Source organism: Panicum hallii, chromosome 5, assembly GCF_002211085.1.
Source record: "Panicum hallii strain FIL2 chromosome 5, PHallii_v3.1, whole genome shotgun sequence".
NCBI classification, from domain to species: domain Eukaryota; kingdom Viridiplantae; phylum Streptophyta; class Magnoliopsida; order Poales; family Poaceae; genus Panicum; species Panicum hallii.
Window position 1 is genome coordinate 55382820 of NC_038046.1, and position 19531 is coordinate 55402350.

The 19531-nt window shown below is 44.0% G+C and overlaps 3 protein-coding genes across 3 annotated transcripts; 2 read left to right on the forward strand and 1 right to left on the reverse strand.

The window, feature by feature from the left end:
- Nucleotides 1-2596: 2596 nt before the first annotated feature.
- LOC112893113 (histone H2B.3) lies at nt 2597-3392 on the forward strand. Its single transcript, XM_025960281.1, has one exon. It carries the CDS (start codon nt 2647-2649, stop codon nt 3106-3108), a length of 462 nt encoding a protein of 153 aa, XP_025816066.1. The 5' UTR covers nt 2597-2646; the 3' UTR covers nt 3109-3392.
- A 2456-nt stretch (nt 3393-5848) lies between these two features.
- On the reverse strand, nt 5849-9163 carry LOC112892822 (probable LRR receptor-like serine/threonine-protein kinase At3g47570). Its single transcript, XM_025959935.1, has 2 exons — nt 6415-9163; nt 5849-6291 (listed from the first exon to the last, which is right to left on the reverse strand). The coding sequence occupies exons 1-2, from the start codon at nt 9161-9163 to the stop codon at nt 5897-5899; spliced, it is 3144 nt and encodes a 1047-aa protein (XP_025815720.1). The 3' UTR covers nt 5849-5896.
- Nucleotides 8607-19408, forward strand: LOC112893107 (aspartate--tRNA ligase, chloroplastic/mitochondrial). Its single transcript, XM_025960275.1, has 16 exons — nt 8607-9709; nt 9799-10661; nt 11334-11474; nt 11778-11887; nt 12795-12906; nt 13366-13437; nt 13913-14004; nt 14282-14402; nt 14693-14815; nt 15063-15258; nt 15337-15524; nt 15699-15770; nt 16247-16345; nt 18084-18164; nt 18558-18615; nt 18906-19408. Exons 2-16 carry the CDS (start codon nt 10260-10262, stop codon nt 19079-19081), a joined length of 2043 nt encoding a protein of 680 aa, XP_025816060.1. The 5' UTR covers nt 8607-9709; nt 9799-10259; the 3' UTR covers nt 19082-19408.
- The last annotated feature ends 123 nt before the right edge of the window (nt 19409-19531 follow it).

The window sequence follows — 19531 nt, forward strand, 5'->3', positions numbered from 1 at the left end:
CAATTAATATCGACGCTGGTGCTACTATGGAGGTCTCAGATACCCCTTTCCTACTATAGCAATACTTGTGAGATTCAGGAGTTAAAAACTGCTGGTGCAGAGGAAGCTTTCTATGAAAAAAGTATCACACTTTGTTAATTTTGTCATTATCTGGCTTATGTAGGACTAGGAGGATATCTGAATATGTCTGATATGGTGTAACTATTGCATTGTCATATATTCAAAGTTTCTTTTTACAGAATAAGGCATAATGTTGTGGGATATATTTTTGCAAAGTGATTTTGGTTGTCATTGGTTTTGATTACTCCACGCGCCATAACAGGCAAATTTCCCGCTCCCGTTTCCTATGACCGGTGGGACCACTGGCCAACGACGGCACGTTACTCACGTACGCGCGCGCCAAAGACCACTCATTCCCCACCGCCTCCTCCCGCCCCCGTTCTCGCCACGTCAGCGGTTACACGGGCGTGCACGGTTACTAGACGCATGAACGATGTGTGCTAAGAGAGGAAGTACCAACATATAAACCCAAGTATCAAGTGCATTTCAACTCCCGGGTTAACTCTTTTATCCGAAGCGAGGATGAAAGCGTAAGCGGGATTGGTGTGAGTGCGTGTTTTACTCAACGTGCGAGTAGAACTGAGTCATATTTGGAACTGGGGAGATTACTGGTTGTTGTTGAGTTAGTTGTGGATCTCAATGAAGATGCATGGAATAGGTTGTATTCTACTTCCAGAAGGTGTTTGCCAAGGGGTACTAAAATCATAGTCACAAACCGGTCTGATAAGCCGGTATGATAAGGTTGTAAGATTCGCTCTAACTCTGAAGCATCTTTCCCAAGAGGCGTCCTGGTACTTCTTCAAGGCACTTGCACTGGGAAGGCATGGATCAATCCAAGAATGCAAAAATCATAATCACAAGCCGATCTGATAAGGTTGTAAGGTTCGCTCTAACTCTGAAGCATCTTTTCCAAGAGGCGTACTGGTACTTCTTCAAGACTCTTGCACTTGGAGGCATGGATCAATCCTAGAATGCACCGGAGGTTTGTGCAAGTGGCCATGGATGTTAGATTTAATCTTGCTGTTCACATATTTGTGTGAGCAGTGGTCGTATGTGTAGTGAGCAGGTCAGTAGCATGGGTGAGTTTGTTGATCAGGTGGCCGTGATCTCATCTAGGGAGTTCTGCATGCGCACTTTGGTTTGGGCGAGTGGCCGAATCAAGTGATCAGTTGAGCCATGGCAAGAGAAGCGGCTTAACTAAGTAGTCCATGCATGTGGCTGTTAGTGCCTAGTGGTGATCTGCATGCTAAGAGATGTGCCTTGCATGTTGGAAAGTGAGTTATGATGATAAGCCACGGAGTGCTTGGCCGGATCGGCCAGACGTAGCTTTATCTGTGCGTGCGTGTGTGCTTATTTAAGTTATGTAATCTGTTTTGCTTAGTGCAGTGAAACAAGGTGAGAAGCGCAAAGGGGCTCTGGTTTGCAGTTCCTGGAAATTCTTGTGTGTATCTATTATATTGATGCGTGAGTGATCTTATGTACTTCTGTTAGCTTCTCTTTCAGAATGCAAACTAGTGCGTGTGTGTAGGTGCCTGATCTTGTGGGATTTTCCAACGATGGAGATGGCTAGAATGTTGAACGGTTACATTAATGGCGCAAACATCATATCTTATTTTCTGAGAGAACTTTTAAATCCACTTTTGGTGCAAGATTTTAACCTTCCTGAGAGGGTTCACCCAGAAGTATCTCTCCAACTTTGTTGAACATCCACTTGACCTTCTGAGCCGAGATAGACCTATTATGCTCGGAAGAATGACTATACCTTGTGTTTTGCGTCGATATCAATGCTCTCCACGGGAAGATATTCCAAAGATAGGGATGAAAGATCTGATGTTTGGAAGCAATTAATATCGATGCTGGTGCTACTACGGAGGTCTCAGATACCCCTTTCCTACTATAGCAATACTTGTGAGATTCAGGGGTTAAAAACTGCTGGTGCCAAGAGGAAGCGTTCTATGAAAAAAAGTGTCACACTTTGTTAATTTTGTAAAAAAGTGTCACACTTTGTTAATTTTGTCATTATCTGGCTTATGTAGGACTAGGAGGATATCTGAATATGTCTGATATGGTGTAACTATTGCATTGTCATATATTCAAAGTTTCTTTTTACAGAATAAGGCATATGTTGTGGGGTATATTTTTGCAAAGTGATTTTGGTTGTTATTGGTTTTGATTACTCCACGCGCCAGAACAGGCAAATTTCCCGCTCCCGTTCCTATGACCGGTGGGACCACTGGCCAACGACGGCACGTTACTCACGTCTGCTCGCGCCAAAGACCACTCATTCCCCACCGCCTCCTCCCGCCCCCGTTCTCGCCACGTCAGCGATCCGCGTCGAAAGCGCATCGCAGCCGCCCATCCGAAGAAGCATCAACGGCCCGCGCCGCCCGGAGGTAGCGATCCGCGGCACCTGCCCCTCCACCAATCAGCGCTCGCCTCGCTCCTTCTATAAAGTCATCGCCCACGTCTCCTCTTCTCTCCACAACCACCTGTGACTTCGCAGCCTCTCCTCTGCTCCCCAACCGCCCCGAATCCCAGCCGCGGAAGCCCCCCCCCCCCCCCCCCCCCCGAGCAGCAGCCGCATCGATGGCCCCCAAGGCGGAGAAGAAGCCGGCGGCGAAGAAGCCCGCGGAGGAGGAGCCCGCGGCGGAGAAGGCGGAGAAGGCCCCGGCGGGGAAGAAGCCCAAGGCCGAGAAGCGGCTCCCCGCGGGCAAGTCCGCCGGCAAGGAGGGCGGCGAGGGCAAGAAGGGGAAGAAGAAGGCGAAGAAGTCGGTGGAGACCTACAAGATCTACATCTTCAAGGTGCTGAAGCAGGTGCACCCCGACATCGGCATCTCCTCCAAGGCCATGTCCATCATGAACTCGTTCATCAACGACATCTTCGAGAAGCTCGCCGGCGAGGCCGCCAAGCTCGCGCGCTACAACAAGAAGCCCACCATCACCTCCCGCGAGATCCAGACCTCGGTGCGCCTCGTCCTCCCCGGCGAGCTCGCAAAGCACGCCGTCTCCGAGGGCACCAAGGCCGTCACCAAGTTCACCTCGTCGTAGATGCTAGGCTTTCCCCTCTGCTCTTTGTGGCGTGTTGCTCCTGGTAGTGGTGCTAGTTCGCCGGATTGGGCTAGTACGGATGGTGTAGTTACGTGTTGTGGCTCCTGACTGAAGTAATGTTGGTGGTGCTTGTTTAACTCTTGTTCAATTCAGCGTCAGCTCTCGATTGTATCTCTCTGCCTATCCCTCTGTCGATTGGACACTCCAGGAGTCGAGCTTGTTAAGATTGCGTTACGTTTTTGTAACTCTTGATATGTTGTTTTGGCACTGGAGCATTTTTCTTCCGATGATCTTGTCGTGGAAAGGGTTTACTCTTGGTGCTCAATCTGCTGGTCAAATTTAGGGTTTCGAAAATTTCGCTTGGATTGTGCGCCATCGGGATTTGGACGCGCAATTTTGGCTGCCCAAGGCCTATGATCTTGTTCTGTGAATTTGGGAGACGGAACGGAAGGTTTGGTGCTGAATGTTTGGCGGCACCTGAATCTGGATCTATAATTGGAGAACCAAGTTACAAACAATTTGGTCTGTTTAATAATCCACTTGCAGGCTAGTGGCGTCGGCTTCAAAATTTGGGAGATGGAGGGCTCGTGAAATGTTTGGCGGGATTTGTGTTTGGAATTGTGAAAACTGCCATGGGCCAGCCTGTTTTTGCGCCGGTTGAAAATTTCAGTGATGCAACCCCGTCTTGTTCCAAGGGAGGCGTAAACTTGTTTTCTAAGATCTGCGCCGGAGGTTACGCGTGTCCTCGAATTCTCGATTCCCAAATCCCCAACCCCCAATTCCCTTCGCTGCCATCATCTCCGATTGCCGCCGCCGCCTCCGTCTCGCCTGTCCCAGCCCTAGCTCCCCTCACCACCGCAACTGCATCCTGCTCTGCACCGCCTCTGTCTCGGCCTCACCGCTGCGTCCATGGTGAGCTGCTTCATCACATTTTCGAGAAGCTCGCTGCGGAGGTCGCCCATCTCCCCCGCTACAAGGAGCAGGGGCACATCGCCGCGTCCAGCGAGATCCACTACTCCGTCCGCTTTGCCCTCTCAGGTGAGCTCCCCAAGCAACGCCGTATGCCCATATCCGAGGGCACCATTGCCTTGCCGTCAGCAAGTTCCCACCTCTACTTGTAGTCGGGTGGGTGTGTTGGTAGTGCTTGGTAGCGTGCCTCAGAGTTGGTAGCAGTGGAACAGTGAGTGGAGCTGGAAATGGATGGGTGATAGTTTGTGCGTAGTAGGGATGCAGTGGGGATTGTGGTGCTGCTTCTGGAGCCTGTTGCCACATGGTCGAACGCGGAGATACTAATGTTCAGAATGCTATACTATTCGCGATTCCTGTTATTCTGACGGTCCAACTTCGTGATCTGGTTGCGCTTAGCTATGAATTGATGATAACCATCCGAATAACTAAATTGCAAGTTCTGGAACATCTTGCATAGCCTGCTTTACACTGGGTTAGTGCTAACCAATGTCTGTTCCATTCGAGGGTTCGATGGTTTAAACTGGGTTGGTTTGTTGTGATTCTTGATTTTCTGTGATGATCTACGGAGCCTTTGCATTCTGATATCTTGAGGATGTATCAGAAACTATTTTCCTGTGCCATGCTGTGAGGCAGTGCAGTAACTTTAGCGTTCTTGCGGAGCTTCAAGTTTTGACATCTATATATGGTAATTTTACTTGACATATTGTCCTTCTCTTCGATGCTTTTGTATGAGCTTACTGGTAATTACTCACATGCTTCTCCTCGGCTTGCATCCAGCACTGGTATGTGCTATGCGTACTCCTGGGTGTCACTTAGAGCACGATTAGCATTGTCTAAAGAGTACCAAATTATTCCTGAATCACCCACATCTTGTACTGCTTCCTTGGATTCTGTGCCAGATTGACATATTGTCGGTTGAGATATGGATGTTGCCTGCTTGGTTATGAATGAAATTGCCGTGGCAACTTACTATTGTTGGTTAAAGGTGGTTGGTTATTATGAATATGTAGTCATTTTAAATGCATGTCTTTTTTTTTTCCTCAGAGAGTAATTTTTCTATGTTACGCCCCATGATTTATTTGAGGGATGTGCAGTACGGTGTCAGCTATGTATGGCATGCCCACTGTTTTGGAGATTGCAATATTGCATATCTCACTGGATAGATATGCAATTCAAAGATGGAGATGCTAGTTCAGAGAGCTCATATGGCTTCAGTTATTTCAGGTAACTACAATATCATGTTGAACTTTCAGCTGTGCCTGACTGCCTGTTGTCCCGCAAATGAATGGAATTGATGTTTTCGCAAGCTAATAAGATCACAATCTAAGTGCGCAAAAATTAGTGCTGGTTTAGTGGTTTTGATGCCTCCAATCCAACTAAATACCGAACTGAACATCCTACTCCCTCAGCCAAACACACAAGCCAGATCATCAAACCCTATGTACTTGCACCAGGGAAAAAGGTGAACTGTAGTTGCTCCTATATCCCCACTTTTTGAATGCAATGCGTGAGCAGACAGGAAGTGGATGAGTAATAATAGCAATAGTGATAGAGCTCTATGATATTTTAAAATTTTAAAAAAGCATCATAATGAAAAATATGAAGAATGTGGATGTTATAAATCCTAGCTTCCCAAATTCCGATGACCAGTCTTCTAATCTTAATAACAAATATATTTCAGATGCCCGACCAAAAGAGGTTTAGATGTAAACAAATATCTGCAAAATAAAAGGTAGGCTGAACTATTTGATCTACTCATTTATATGGTTGGTTCACAACTCATTGAATGGTGGCTTCGTTGTTTCTTCCAAATTCCCATCTAGCAAGTTGCCATGGCAGTGACAACATTGAGATATGCATCTCTGATTGCACGCATCTGCACGGCTGCATCTTGCACAAGCATTCGCTCTCTTGGCCACTTCTTTGAGCAGGACACACCAAGCCCAATCGCAGAAGCCAGACACCCCTCAGTTCTACTTCTCACCAGGGTAGCATTGGGAGCATCTCTACCCTGTGTTTTTTCGTGCAGCAAAATTGCTGGATCCGCTATCTCCATGGCTTTGTAGGGGAGAGCAGCCTTGGCAAACTTATGCAGGTCTAAGGAATCTTTGAACATGCCATCAGTAGGGCTCCTCCCAGTAAACATCTCAAGCAACAATATGCCAAGACTGTAAACATCCCCATGAGTTGTGGCGGCAGAACTCTCGCCATACTCTACAGTTATTTACACCCCATGAATTATTTGATATAGGTATAAGTCTTTTAGGTATTAAGTACATGATTTGACAGGCTAGAAATTAAGACTGAAGATAACAACAGACATTTGTAGTAGTTTACCTGGGGGGAGATAACCAATGGAGCCTCTTATTCCAGTGAAGCTAACTGAATTTGACAGAGCGTTGCTTGTGTTATCAGGAAGAATTTTTGATATGCCGAAATCTCCAACTCGGGCACTCATATCATCTGTAAGAAGGATGTTGCTTGGTTTGAGATCACAATGAGTTATTGGTGGCTGGCACTGGTTATGAAGATAATCCAACGCGTCCATGATATCAACAGCAATACCTAGTCTCTGAGCTAGGCTGAGAGTATTGCCCAGATTGCGTTCCTCTTCCTCAGATTCTGGATGAAGCCAATCTTTCAAACTACCCTTGGGCATGAATTCATAAACCAGTGCCTTGAATTCGTGACCTTGTGCATTGATGCTTGAGCAACAGGTAATGATCCTTATGAGACAACGATGACGCACCCTTCGCAGTGCATTGCATTCAGTAACAAAACTTCTGTTAGATCCAGACTGTTGTAGGTTAAACACCTTTACTGCCGCAACAATACCATGAGCAGGTAACATACATTTATAAACGGTTCCACAGCTTCCTTGTCCAAGAAAATTGGCCTCTGAAAATCCATTGGTTCCATTTGACAAATCATGATAAGAAACTCTTGCAAATTGTTCATCATCTACTGTTGTAGTCAATTGGCTTTCCTGTCTTTGTCTGAGCTTTTTGTGGATCAACTGAATAAGAACAGCTAGTAAAACTATAAATACAAGTGCACTGATTGATGATATGGTGATCATTAGGGATTTTGATATTTTTTTTCTCTTTTCTGCAGCAGGCGTGGAGCATGGTGCTAAATGAAGCTGAATCTTTCCACCACAAAGCTCATCATTTCCATCAATTGACAAGTCAGTTGCATTTGCAAAAACACCTCCTTTTGGCACCTCACCTTGCAGATGATTGAAGGACAAATCCAGTTTCGATAAGGAAGACAAATTCTGTAGACCTGTGGGGATAAGACCTGACAAGTTGTTGTGTGCTAGGTACAATTGTTGCAGGTTGCCAATACTAGCAAGGGCATCAGGAATACTACCTGACAGCTTATTCATGGTCAGGTTCAGTAAAGCAAGACCTTTTAAATTCTCAAGAGATTGAGGTATGCTTCCCTCAAACAAGTTATGATCCAACAACAGCTGATCCAACGATACACATTTCGCAATACTATCAGGTATATTGCCTGACAATTGGTTTCCTGACAGAATCAGTTGGTTAATGCTTGCCAAGTTGGCAACTTCAGTAGGAAGTGGCCCAGACAATGAATTGTATGATAGGTCTAAGTAGATAGAGAGTTTAGATAGTTTTAACACCTCTATTGGAATCGAACCATTGAGTCGATTTGTTGACAGATCAAGGACAGCCAGATTGTTCAACTTTCCAAGGCTTGTTGGAATTGGCCCCTCCAAGTTGCCATAGTATGCATAAAGCCTATTCAACTGTGTAAGGTTTCCTACTGATGAAGGTATAAGGCCTGACAGGCTAGTGTTGTAAAGGCCTAACACAACCAAGTTTCTTAGCTGACCGATGCTCTCTGGAATTGGTCCAGATACAGAAGTATTTGCCATCTCAAGTGTTTTAAGACCAACCAAGTTGCCGATGTTCGATGGAATAACCCCAGAAATCCTATTGTCTCCCAAATAAAGAGCTTGGAGAGTTGTCGACAGGTTACTGATTGAACTAGGAAGTTGCCCGCTGAAAGAGTTTTTGGCAAGGACCAGAAGCTGAAGCTTGGTGCAGTTTGCCATTGAAGTGATGAATTCCCACCCATGTCTGTGATTTGCTTCAAGCTTGTTGTCATCCAAGGACAGGTAAATGAGACCTTGCAACCTCCCCAAATCATGAGGCACATACCCACTGAAACTGTTATCATAAAAGCCAAGTTTTGTGAGTGCAGATAGATTGGAGAGTGAGGTTGGGATAGATCCACTGAATCGGTTGTCAGCAAAGCTAAGAATTTCGATGCTGGGGAGCCGACTGCCAATATCAGCAGGAATAGTTCCAGACAGCATATTTTCTTGTACCTCAAAGTTTCTCAGCAAGGACAGATTGTACAGGGAGTGTGGAAGCACGCCATAGAGGTTATTCTCGAGGAGCACAAGGACACGCAGGCCTACAATGTTGCCGAGTTCAGGTGGGATCAGACCCTCGAGATGGTTTGTAGATAGATCAAGGTAGTACAAGGATGACATGTTTGCAAGGGGTGCTGGGATGGCGCCGGTGAAGCTGTTGTTCGTCAGTGAGAGCTTTTGAAGGCTTGTGAGCTTGTCGCCAAGCTCGGCAGGGATACGCCCATGGAGCCTGTTGCTGCCGAGACTCAGCAACTGTAAGCTGACGCAGAAGCTCAGGTTTGCTGGAAGTTTACCAGAGAAAGTGTTGTAGCTCAGGTCAAGTGAACGCAGACGCTGTAGGCAGCCAATGCTCGCAGGAACATCTCCGCGGAACCAGTTGGAGCTCAGGTTCAGCGTCCGCAGAAAGGTGAGGTTTCCAATGGCCGGGGAGAGGGTGCCGGCGAGCCCGTAGGAGGGCAGGCTCAGCGCAACCACCCGGCCGCGGCTGCACGCCACACCCTCCCAGCGGCAGAAGCCGGTGCTTGCGTTCCAGGAGGGAAGCAGCGCGGAGCCGTGGCCGGCGAGCTCCGCCTTGAACGCGAGCAGGGCGCTGGCCTCGCCGCTGCCGCCGCCCCAGGAGGCCAATGCAGTCGTGATGAAGATGGTGAAAGGCAGCAGGCTCACGACGCGCGTTGCCGCCATGGTGGAGCTGCAGCAGAGACTCGGAGCATGCAGGTTAAAACAGAGGCCTTTCCTTGGACTCGGGGCGGGGAAAAAAACTCTGCTGTGTTGTTTAAGCTGATAGATGCTTGCTTATTTGGCGCCATTGTGCTTGTTTCAACGCGCCGGCTAATCGGTCTGCTGCTTGGAATATGATTCAGACGCCGTACGAGGACCGTTTCCGATTACTAGACCACAGACCAGAGTTTTGTGATCCGTGGCTGACTCGCTGGACTTTACTACCTGAGTCCTCTTGATGAAGAAAATTTTAGCCGAGCAATATGCAGTAATCCTGACTAGAACTTCTGTGCTGCGTATCAGCCAATCAGTGCCCAATGGCCGTTACGTGAACCTGCAACTGAAGTTGCTTCGGTCACAAAAAAATGTGCTTACTGGTTGCTCGTGGTGTACCTAACCTCGCATTCAGTTCAAGAACACATGCTCTTTCCCTACCCAGAAACAAACATTCGATTCGATTGCTGGCACCGTGGAGTCGATTTGCACCGTCTTCTTTTTCATTGGCAATGGGTGAGTATTTCTGCAGATTACTCATCTCTTATATTCTATATATTTTCTTTTCATCACCAATGACACCTTGGTAGTCAACGCTATAACAGATTACTCAAAAGTATAGGATGGAGCAAGGAATAGGGTGGAGCAAGGAGTACTCTACATTTGAGCAAGAAAGAAATGTGTGTTTTGGCGATTATCAAAAATATTTTGATATTGGCGATGAAATCGGTAATATGCTGGAGCACCATCCACTGAAAAAGATAGTTTTTTCATTACGGATAGAGATGAGTAATCTGCTGCTGGAGATGCTCTTAGCACATGGCTCCGTATTCGGGGATTTGGTTAGGCTCCGGGGAGAAGTGGTGAAGAGCAAACGCTACTTTCTCCATGTATAAACATCCTTCAGAAGTTCAGAATACACTCTTCCATCACCATTCCGTTTCTTTTTTCTTTTTGAGGGAAGTGCTCTGTAAGATTCGTGCGGAGGATAAGGCGTCTCCCTCTTCCTCGAATTCCAAAACCCCATTCCCCCTCAATCCGCTCCCTCCCCATCCCCCCGTCTCCAATGGCGGCCTCCCTGCTCCGCGCCTCGCCCCTCTCCCTCCTCTCGCGCCTAAAGCCCAGGCCGTCCGCGTTGCACCTCCGCCGCCTCCTCCCGCTCTCCACCACCTCGGCCTCGGCCGCGCCCTCGTCCTCCGGCCCCGCGCCCCAGCTCCGAACCCTAGCGGCCGCGGCGGCGACCGACGCGGCAGCGACCCCGGCGGAGGAGGCGGCGGCGCCCGCCGCGGCGGGTGAGAAGGTCGAGAGGCTGCAGCCACTGCAGTGGCCGCCGAGGGACGCGCTGTGCGGCGAGCTCGGCGTCGGGGACGCCGGCCGCAGGGTGCGGCTCTGCGGATGGGTCGCGCTACGCCGCGCGCACGCCGGGCTCACCTTTCTCACCCTGCGCGACCGCTCCGGGATGGTTCAGGTGAGTGCGTTTCTAAGTTGTATTGGCTGCGTTAGTGACAGTTTTCTGCAGTGCTGGCTAGCCCCGTAGTTGCTTTGGTTCAACGGTTGTAATTGGTGCAAGCTGCTACATGTTTTGTGATCTCGTATTTGTTTTCTCGTGGTTACGTTGATGTAGCCGCTGCTTCTGTAGAGACAAACTCAGCAATTGTTGTTATTTTCACATTTTCTCTAAGCCCTCCACTGCTTGATGTGTGTTATTTACGTATCTGGGATTATTGTTGCATCCCTTATTCCTGTACAATAGTTGTTGCACTCGGGTCACTAGCATCAGGTACACCCCAATCCCCTTGTGGTTAACAGAAGTGCAAGAGAGCAGCAGTGGTTGCTGTTATTAACGTCAATTGTATTTGAATGATTCCTGCTCATAATATATATATGTACTTCTATGGCTGCTTACTTTTTTCTTATATGCCGTGTGATCTGTTATTTTCTATAGTCAAACAAGCTGTCACATATCACTATATTACCGGCAATTCTTGTCCTATTTGATTCATGGCTTATGGTAAAAGTCATATTCATCAACTGGCATAGTGATAATTCTAACATGATTATATATGTACGTGTTTTGGTTGTTGATGTCTATTGTTATTATCGAATGATTACAAGGATTTTTATTTGGTCCTTTGTTTAGGTGACAACATTGCCAGAGTACCCAGAAGTTTACAACATAGTAAACAAGTTGAGAGTTGAGTCAGTGGTTGCTGTTGAGGGGGTGGTCCGGCCACGCCCAGCAGATGCCATCAATGCAGATATGAAGACTGGGGCTATAGAGGTATTGACTGTTAGCCACCACACCTTATTATGTTTCTTGAGATCAATAAGCTAGAGGTGACGTTTCACGGCTAGAATTTGGTATTTAGATAATCTACTCTTGAAATTCCTGTTTAAGAAGCTCCCATTTCCTTTATGCTTGTTTTGGACATGCAAAATATATGGGATAAGGAATATCATATTTTTTATTATTCATAGTTTAAGTACCTGTTTCTTTGGTTGGCATCAACTTTTCTATTTCCTTTTGCGTTCACCAGAAACTGACATGACTGTCTAACTATGTTGTCGTGTTGGTACGGTGAAGGTTGCTGCTGATCGTGTTTTAGTGCTGAACTCAGTAACTCGTTCATTGCCGTTTCCAGTTACAACTGCTGACTCTGTAAAAGAGAAGTTTCCGGAAGAAATTAGATTGAGGTAAAACTTTACAGTCTGTGGTCCCTGGAAATTTATTTTTGCACAGGCCTTTTTGGAAGTATCTGTAAGAACGGTTAATCACTCAAATTAGCTAGACTTGTCAAAATTGTGCTCATATGCAGTTATATGGTGTACCAAAGTTACAAATTAGACTTTAGGAAAGATGATGCTTATGCGGCTTACTCATTTTCAAGCACTAAATCTAGCGTATCTGATAGTAACTAACTATTGATTGCATGCCATTAGTAATTAGTATAATAGGATGCATTGTGAACGCTATTCATACACGAGACAGTTGCATGATTGCCTGTCACACACTTTGTAACTGCTGAGATTGCTGTAGTAATATCCACTTCAGTTTACAATACAGTATATACTAATTATGTCCACAGCTATAATTTTAGTTTGTTTTTCCTTTTCAATCTCTTCAATAGTAGCATATTTGGTATTGTGATGGAGGTGTGTAGATGCAGTTTTGTTAGGAAATTCTTGCCATCATTGGATTCTGCTGAACTATAGCTTCTCTTCTTTCCATTGGATTCTGACTATGCTAACTTGGACCAACTTATTTAATGTTGCTTTAGTCAAATCAGCATTGTATTCTGCTGAACTATCACTTCTTTCCATTGTCTCTAATTTGCTTCTTGATCCCAACAACTACTCTGTTCCAGATTTTAATGTGCTTGTCAAAAGATAGAACATTCATCTTTGCCTAAAGTTGATCTCCTTGTTTTTATTCCTTTCTCCATCCCTGCCATGAGATTCCTGTTATGCTAAAATTTATTTAAGCTCCTTTCTCCATCCCTGCCATGAGATTCCTGTTGTGCTAAAATTTATTTAAGCTATGTGTTTATGCTCTGACAGTTTAGTTCACCCTTTTGTAACTTCCTATCGTCGAATATGACAGGTTTAGAGTGCTGGACATGCGTCGTCCTCAAATGCAGTCGAACCTGCGGTTGCGCCATAATGTTGTTAAACTCATCCGACGTTACTTGGAGGATGAACATGAATTTGTTGAGGTATGCTGATTATATCTACTGTTACACTCATTGTTTGCCTCAGTTTCCACCTGTTATATTCATTTAGTACCAAAATATATCCGAAATGGTACCAAAATATATTGGAAATAGTGCCAAAAATATATCCTAAATAGTCTCGTGATGTTGCGCTAGATGGTCAGTCTTGAATCAGGGATCTAATTCTTCAACTCATGACTTGGGGGGTCGGGCTCTAATTTTTCATCCTATTATAATAGCATCAATTTTAACATCATTGAAAATTTGTTTTTATCATCATGTAAGATAGTTCTCTTTTAGTCACCAGCAGTACTTTTCATTTTTAGAATCTTACCAGTAGTGCTATCTAATTTCAATAAGAACTAAATTTATGACTATAGTAGCAGTAATATTTTTACGTTATTGTACTACTTTACCTAAGACATTCTGTTATGTCTGATCTAAAGTTACATGTTAAGGTAGATTGAGACTCCAGTTTTATCCAAGTCTACACCAGAAGGTGCTCGGGACTATCTTGTACCATCAAGAGTTCAGGTGATTAAGCTATATACAGTTTATCTGTTTCTTCACAGGATTTTTTTTTCGTTTTATCTATTAAAAAACACATTATGCCCTTTGCTATCCTTGCAACTTTGAAAACTTGCGCTTCATGTCATGTTTGGAATTTGGATCCTTTTCTGCAAAAGCAACTTTCTCCAATATCAAATATTCCTATAACAGTTTAGATGGACATATTAAATTACATTCTTTCTTTTTCTTTGTGCTGGTTGATTCTGATGTTTGAGAAAATTACTTTGTGGTTGTAGTTCTGGAAGAGTTCTGTTCTTAGTTTATGAAGTTGTTCCATTGGAGTATATACATTAGTGTTTATAAACTACACAACATTATGCTTCAGAATTCTATTGCAAGTGATTGTTGGTCGTAGGTTTAATAGCTAGACAGTGGTGTTTCCTACCTTTTCTAATAAGTGCTACATGTTCCCTGATTTCTTCAAATATGGTTTCTGAAGCCAGGAACATTCTATGCTCTCCCTCAAAGCCCTCAGTTGTTCAAGCAAATGTTGATGGTTTCTGGCTTTGAAAAATATTACCAGATTGCAAGGTAACTGCTGTTTTATTTTTCTAAATATAATTGCGATTTTGCTTGTTTTACGTATCACAGCTCTTGGCATTATTCTATCTTGTTAGGAGCCACATTTTTTTTTCTTACGTCAATGAGATTTATTTTGTTTTTATTGCCTATGGAGCTGAATTTTTTAATTTCGTTTCTGTCTCAGCAATAAGCTCACAGCATGAGCATATGATCACATCCAGTTGGCTTGTAGTATTATTAAACCAGTTAACTGCTCTTTAAAAGCTGGATTTTATGATTCTTATAGGTGCTTCCGTGATGAAGATTTGCGTGCGGACAGGCAACCAGAGTTTACACAACTTGATATGGAGATTGCCTTTACATCAATGGAGGATATGTTGAAGTTAAATGAAGATTTGATGAGACATGTATGCTTGTTTTGACATACCTTTTCCTCTTTCTTTCCTTTCTTGAATTTAACATTGTATTTGAGACCCTTTGACCCTTGCCTGCCAGTGGTTGCCATGTGTGAAAGGTAACAACAAATGTTTTCTTATAAAGATATGACAGTTTGTGACTCTGTTTGCTGACTTCTCAGTAAGCTACATTAGATAGTTGTAAGTCAAGGTCTTGGTACATTGTTCAGAAGATGTCATCGTTCCTTCACTACTACCGTTTATGGTTGAATTAATGAATGGTCGAATGAATCATGCAACAGGTTTTTCAAGCGGTAGGAGGTATCAAGCTGCCAAATCCATTTCCAAGGTTAACATATGCAGAGGCAATGAATCGCTATGGGACAGATAGGCCTGACCTTCGGTTTGATTGGGAGCTGAAAGATGTGAGGATTTCTGACCTCTCTGCATACCTTTGTAATTGCTATATTAATGATTTGATTAGTTGAGTTATGTCCACAATTCACATTAGCACTGTTCATATAGTACTGTTATTACTATATGTTTTTGTTAGTCGCCTGGTATTTATCTTGTGCTGCTTTTGCCATGCAACGAACACACGTGCTAAGAATTACTTTCCTGACTAATTAGTCACAACATTGATCCCCTCGTTTCCTGTTCGGTCCAATTCAGGTTAGCGATGTATTTTTGGGAAGTGGCTTCAAGGTTTTTGCTGATACCTTGGAAAATGGAGGTGTAATAAAGGCACTGTGTGTTCCTGGTGGTGCCACGGTGTTTTCAAACACTGACCTAAAGAAAGGAACAGTTTACACTGAAGCTTCCAAAGCTGGAGCCAAGGGCCTGCCTTTCCTCAAAGTTATGGAGAATGGTAAAATGAAAAAAAGGGTGTGCTCTTCTGTTAGACATTCTGTGGCATCGCTTGAAAATGTTTTATCTGCTTTCACAGGGGATCTTGAAGGAATTGGTCCGCTGGTATCAAGTCTGAAACCTGAAAAGAAAGAGCAGCTCGTGAAACTTCTGGATGCAAAGGCGGGCGATCTTATCCTGTTTGCACTGGGTGAGCAATCATCAGCTAACCGGGTTCTTGGCCGGTTAAGATTATTTATTGCTCATAAGCTGGAAGTGATAGACACGGTGAGTCAGAAACTAGGGAATATTGATCCTTAATGTTGATATGGTCTATACATTATTCATGGCATACCGATGGGATGCTGTTGTTCTTTGCCATAATTTATAATTTTTTGTGAATAATTCTGTTTCTGCCTTATACTCCTGACATCCGTTTTTGCATTTTCGATATTTTGCCAGTCAGCACATTCAGTTCTTTGGGTGACAGATTTTCCAATGTTCGAATGGAACAGTGATGAGCAGAGATATGAGGTCAGTTATTTTTAATCCTGTATTAATTATAAGAACTGCTTAATTGTTCCTGGTCATATTATTTTAGAGGTCTGTGTATACTTGCTATTTTGAAAGAGGCTGTTATTTTATTGTGTTGACACTTGACATTACACCATTTGCAGAATTTGGTACAGTACATCACATTTTAGCACTAGAATACCCACCATTGTTGGAATTAGTCTCCAGATTCTGTAAATGTAGCCTTGCATCATATGGTAGGATAGGACACACATAGCAACAAACATAATATGGGGTTGGTAACAGTTAATATATTTCTTATATTACATGCTAATGCCATTTTAATGAGGTTGGTAACAACAGGATCATGATTACAGCAGATGCCCACTGTTCTAAATTTGCTCCCAATACTCTTGAGAATTTGCAAGTCCCTAGAAGGAGCTTTGTCTTAATTCCTGTTTTCCTGAGCATGTCTGTTTTCTGCCATTATGAACCAGGCCCTACACCATCCTTTCACTGCACCAAATCCTGAAGATATGAATGATCTACCATCAGCTCGTGCCCTGGCTTATGACATGATTTACAATGGTGTGGAGGTACATCCTATTGTTATCTTTCTTAGTTTGCACGCAAGCTAACTTGATATATTGTCTTAATCTGTTTTTGAGTCTTATGATGCACCCTAAAGTTCAAGATTGTTACTGAACTTAGTTATTAAAGTATTCCTTGTGTTCTTTTGCTTAACAAATTGTCACACCTTCACACAGATGGATTTATTATCCAGAATGTTCAGAAAAAAAGACCAACACAAACATGTTTATTTACATATTTTACCCCAGAAATATCATTACATATTGAATCGAGTAGCCCTTTGTTTTTAAACTGGAGCATGCTAATTGTATCATTAGACTGGTTTACATAAACTTTGAATCAGGAATCTTAATCAAGTTACAGTTGAGGATTCATCAATGTTTTTAAGGCGGTAAGGCGAGGCGCGGCGACCCACCCCCTTCTGGACGCCTAGGCGAATAAGGCGCGCGGCGAGGCGACGCCATACACATACCCTCATTTAGAATGTTGCAGCACAAACATAAGAGATTAAGCATTTTTTACTAACTGAACAACAAGCACAACATAGAGATTCAGAGATTAAACTAGGAGCGCACAATCATTAAACAAAAGGCAACGCACAAAAGCCAGGCAAAAAGCAGCACATGCACATGCATCAGGCATACAGGCACACACCACACATTCACATAAGTATCAGATTAACAGAACTACAGCAGAGCAGAGCATCAACTCCAAGAACAAGCAGATACGCTAGCAGCCTAGCACTCAAGCATGAGCAAAAGCAACTGAGCAGAGGGAAAGAAGAGGAGAGGAAGAGGAACCTGTGTCCGGGCTGATGCAGCTGCGGGAGGGGGTGCTGGCTGGGAGGCGGAAGAAGAACCAGGAGCTCCTGGATGGAGAAGGGGTGGAGGGCTTCCGCCCGGATTGGTTGGAGAAGAGGAAGAAGATGCAAATCGTTTGGAGGAGAAGGGGCTGGAGCCATGGGATTGGAGAGCAGGCACGGCTGAATCGGAGCAGCGCGCCGCCGCTGAGGATTCGAGGTGCTGCTGGCCCGCCGCCCTCTCTCTTTCCCTCTCTCATTCTGAATCTGCGAAATGTCGCGGCGGGAGGTGTAGGCGCGTGGATTTCTCCTGCGCGCAGCTGCTGCCGATTCCCGCGTGTGCAACCCTCCCGCGCACCCCCCCTTTCATCCCCGCGCTTGCAAAATCGCCCGTGCGGCGCCCGCCTTGCAGAAAAAATCGACACCATACCCGCCTAGGCGACGACTCCAGACACCATACGCATGGGGTGCCTGGCGCCCTCGACGCCAGGAATCGATTTCCATCTGGACGCCTAGGCGACGACTTAAAAACCATGGGATTCATATTGCATGCTGACTGGCAATTGTCTATGACACATCAATGTTCCATACAATTTATTTAGTTGTTTTGTGCAGTAAAATCTGAGTTCTTATTTTTTTTCTGTTGAACATTGCTTGTGTCAATATGGGTCCATAAATGAAGATGATACTCGTAAATATTTAAAACTTTGACCTTATCGATGCTAAATTACCTTTATACAGCTGCCTGAGTGAATGCCCCTTCTGGTATTAGCAACAATGAATTGAGATGTGCAAAAGTTGGTCTGATGTGTTGATATTAATTTTATTCACAGATATGATATATCCATGTTATTGAAATATGTGCAAAAGATTGCTTGATTTAATGATTTACAGGCTGTTGAAAATTATAGCAAACATCTAATATTCTGTCCTGTTATTGATAGATTGGAGGGGGCAGTTTGAGAATCTACAAAAGTGATGTACAGCAAAGAATTTTTGAGATCATTGGTATCTCACCTGAACAAGTATGATTTCAGCTATCTGCTTGCCCTTCATAGTTCAGATGGTTCAATACTGCCCCCATTTTATGATAATAAGCATGTTCTCGGTTCTCAAATATCATATACATTGAAATTGCTGAGAAAAGAATGTCTTCACCTGCCATTTGTTTATTAGATGACAAAACTAAAGAATGGAAGTCATTGTATGTGTATATGTTTACAAATTTACATATTTGATGGTAAAAAATATGAAACTACCAGCATCGTAGGGTAGTGGTATTTGAACCAATTTTGTGTAAACATTGCGTTCTTTGATCCACATTCTGCTCAAGGTTTTTAGTGTGGACAACATGCTGATGCTGTACTTGGTAATGCTCACTCTTTTGTGACTCATGTTATTCCTTATTTCCCATGCAGGCGGAGGAGAAATTTGGCTACCTTTTAGAATCTTTCGACATGGGTGCTCCTCCACATGGTACGCCTGTTCAGTTACAATAAACTCCATCTAATATTATACTTCAGTCTTAAAATATAGCTAGCTTACAGAACTATCTTTTTCTGGTGTTTCACTAAGTTACCTCAGATCATAGCTGCCCTTTTAGAAAATTCCACTTTTCTCATTATATGCCTTCTGACACCTTCTTGATTCTAAGATAGGCTAATGCTCATCGTCAATATTATATAGCAATTTTTATCGTATATTGTGGATAGTATTTGCTGTTTTTGTTTGCTTATTATTATGGTGTATCGGGAATTTTACTGCAGGAGGCATTGCCTATGGATTGGATCGGTTGGTGATGCTCTTGGCTGGTGAGAGCTCAATCCGGGATGTGATAGCATTCCCCAAGACCACGACAGCTCAGTGTGCACTCACCAAAGCACCATCTGCTGTAGATCCTCAGCAACTGAAGGATCTTGCCTTCCCAAAGTCTACTTTGTAACCCTGTTCAGAATTTTGGGTTAGTTGGTTGCTTCTCTATATTTTGAGGCGCATTCTAGTTTTGCATGTTAGGGAATGCGCTTTGTTGATGAGAACTTTCCAACCCCGGGAAATCTATAGAAGATGGTTAACACAAAGTTCTGGAAATAAGGATTCGCAAGAGATTCAACAGCGATGCTATGCATTTGTATACATCTGTCTTGTAAATTATTCAACATAATACGAATTTTTTGTGCAAAATGTGAACTTCACGGTGCTCCATTTGTTGCACCCGGTAGTTTTTTCTTCATGCAATAAAGATTTCTCCCAGGCGTATGTTTGGAAATAACTGGTAGAGCAAACAGCACAGGTCCACGAGTTTGGAACTCAAATCTCTCGAATCCTGTACCAGCTCCCGAAGATGCTTCAACAAGTTTCATTCTCCCCACAGGCTTTGTCGCATTGCATATGC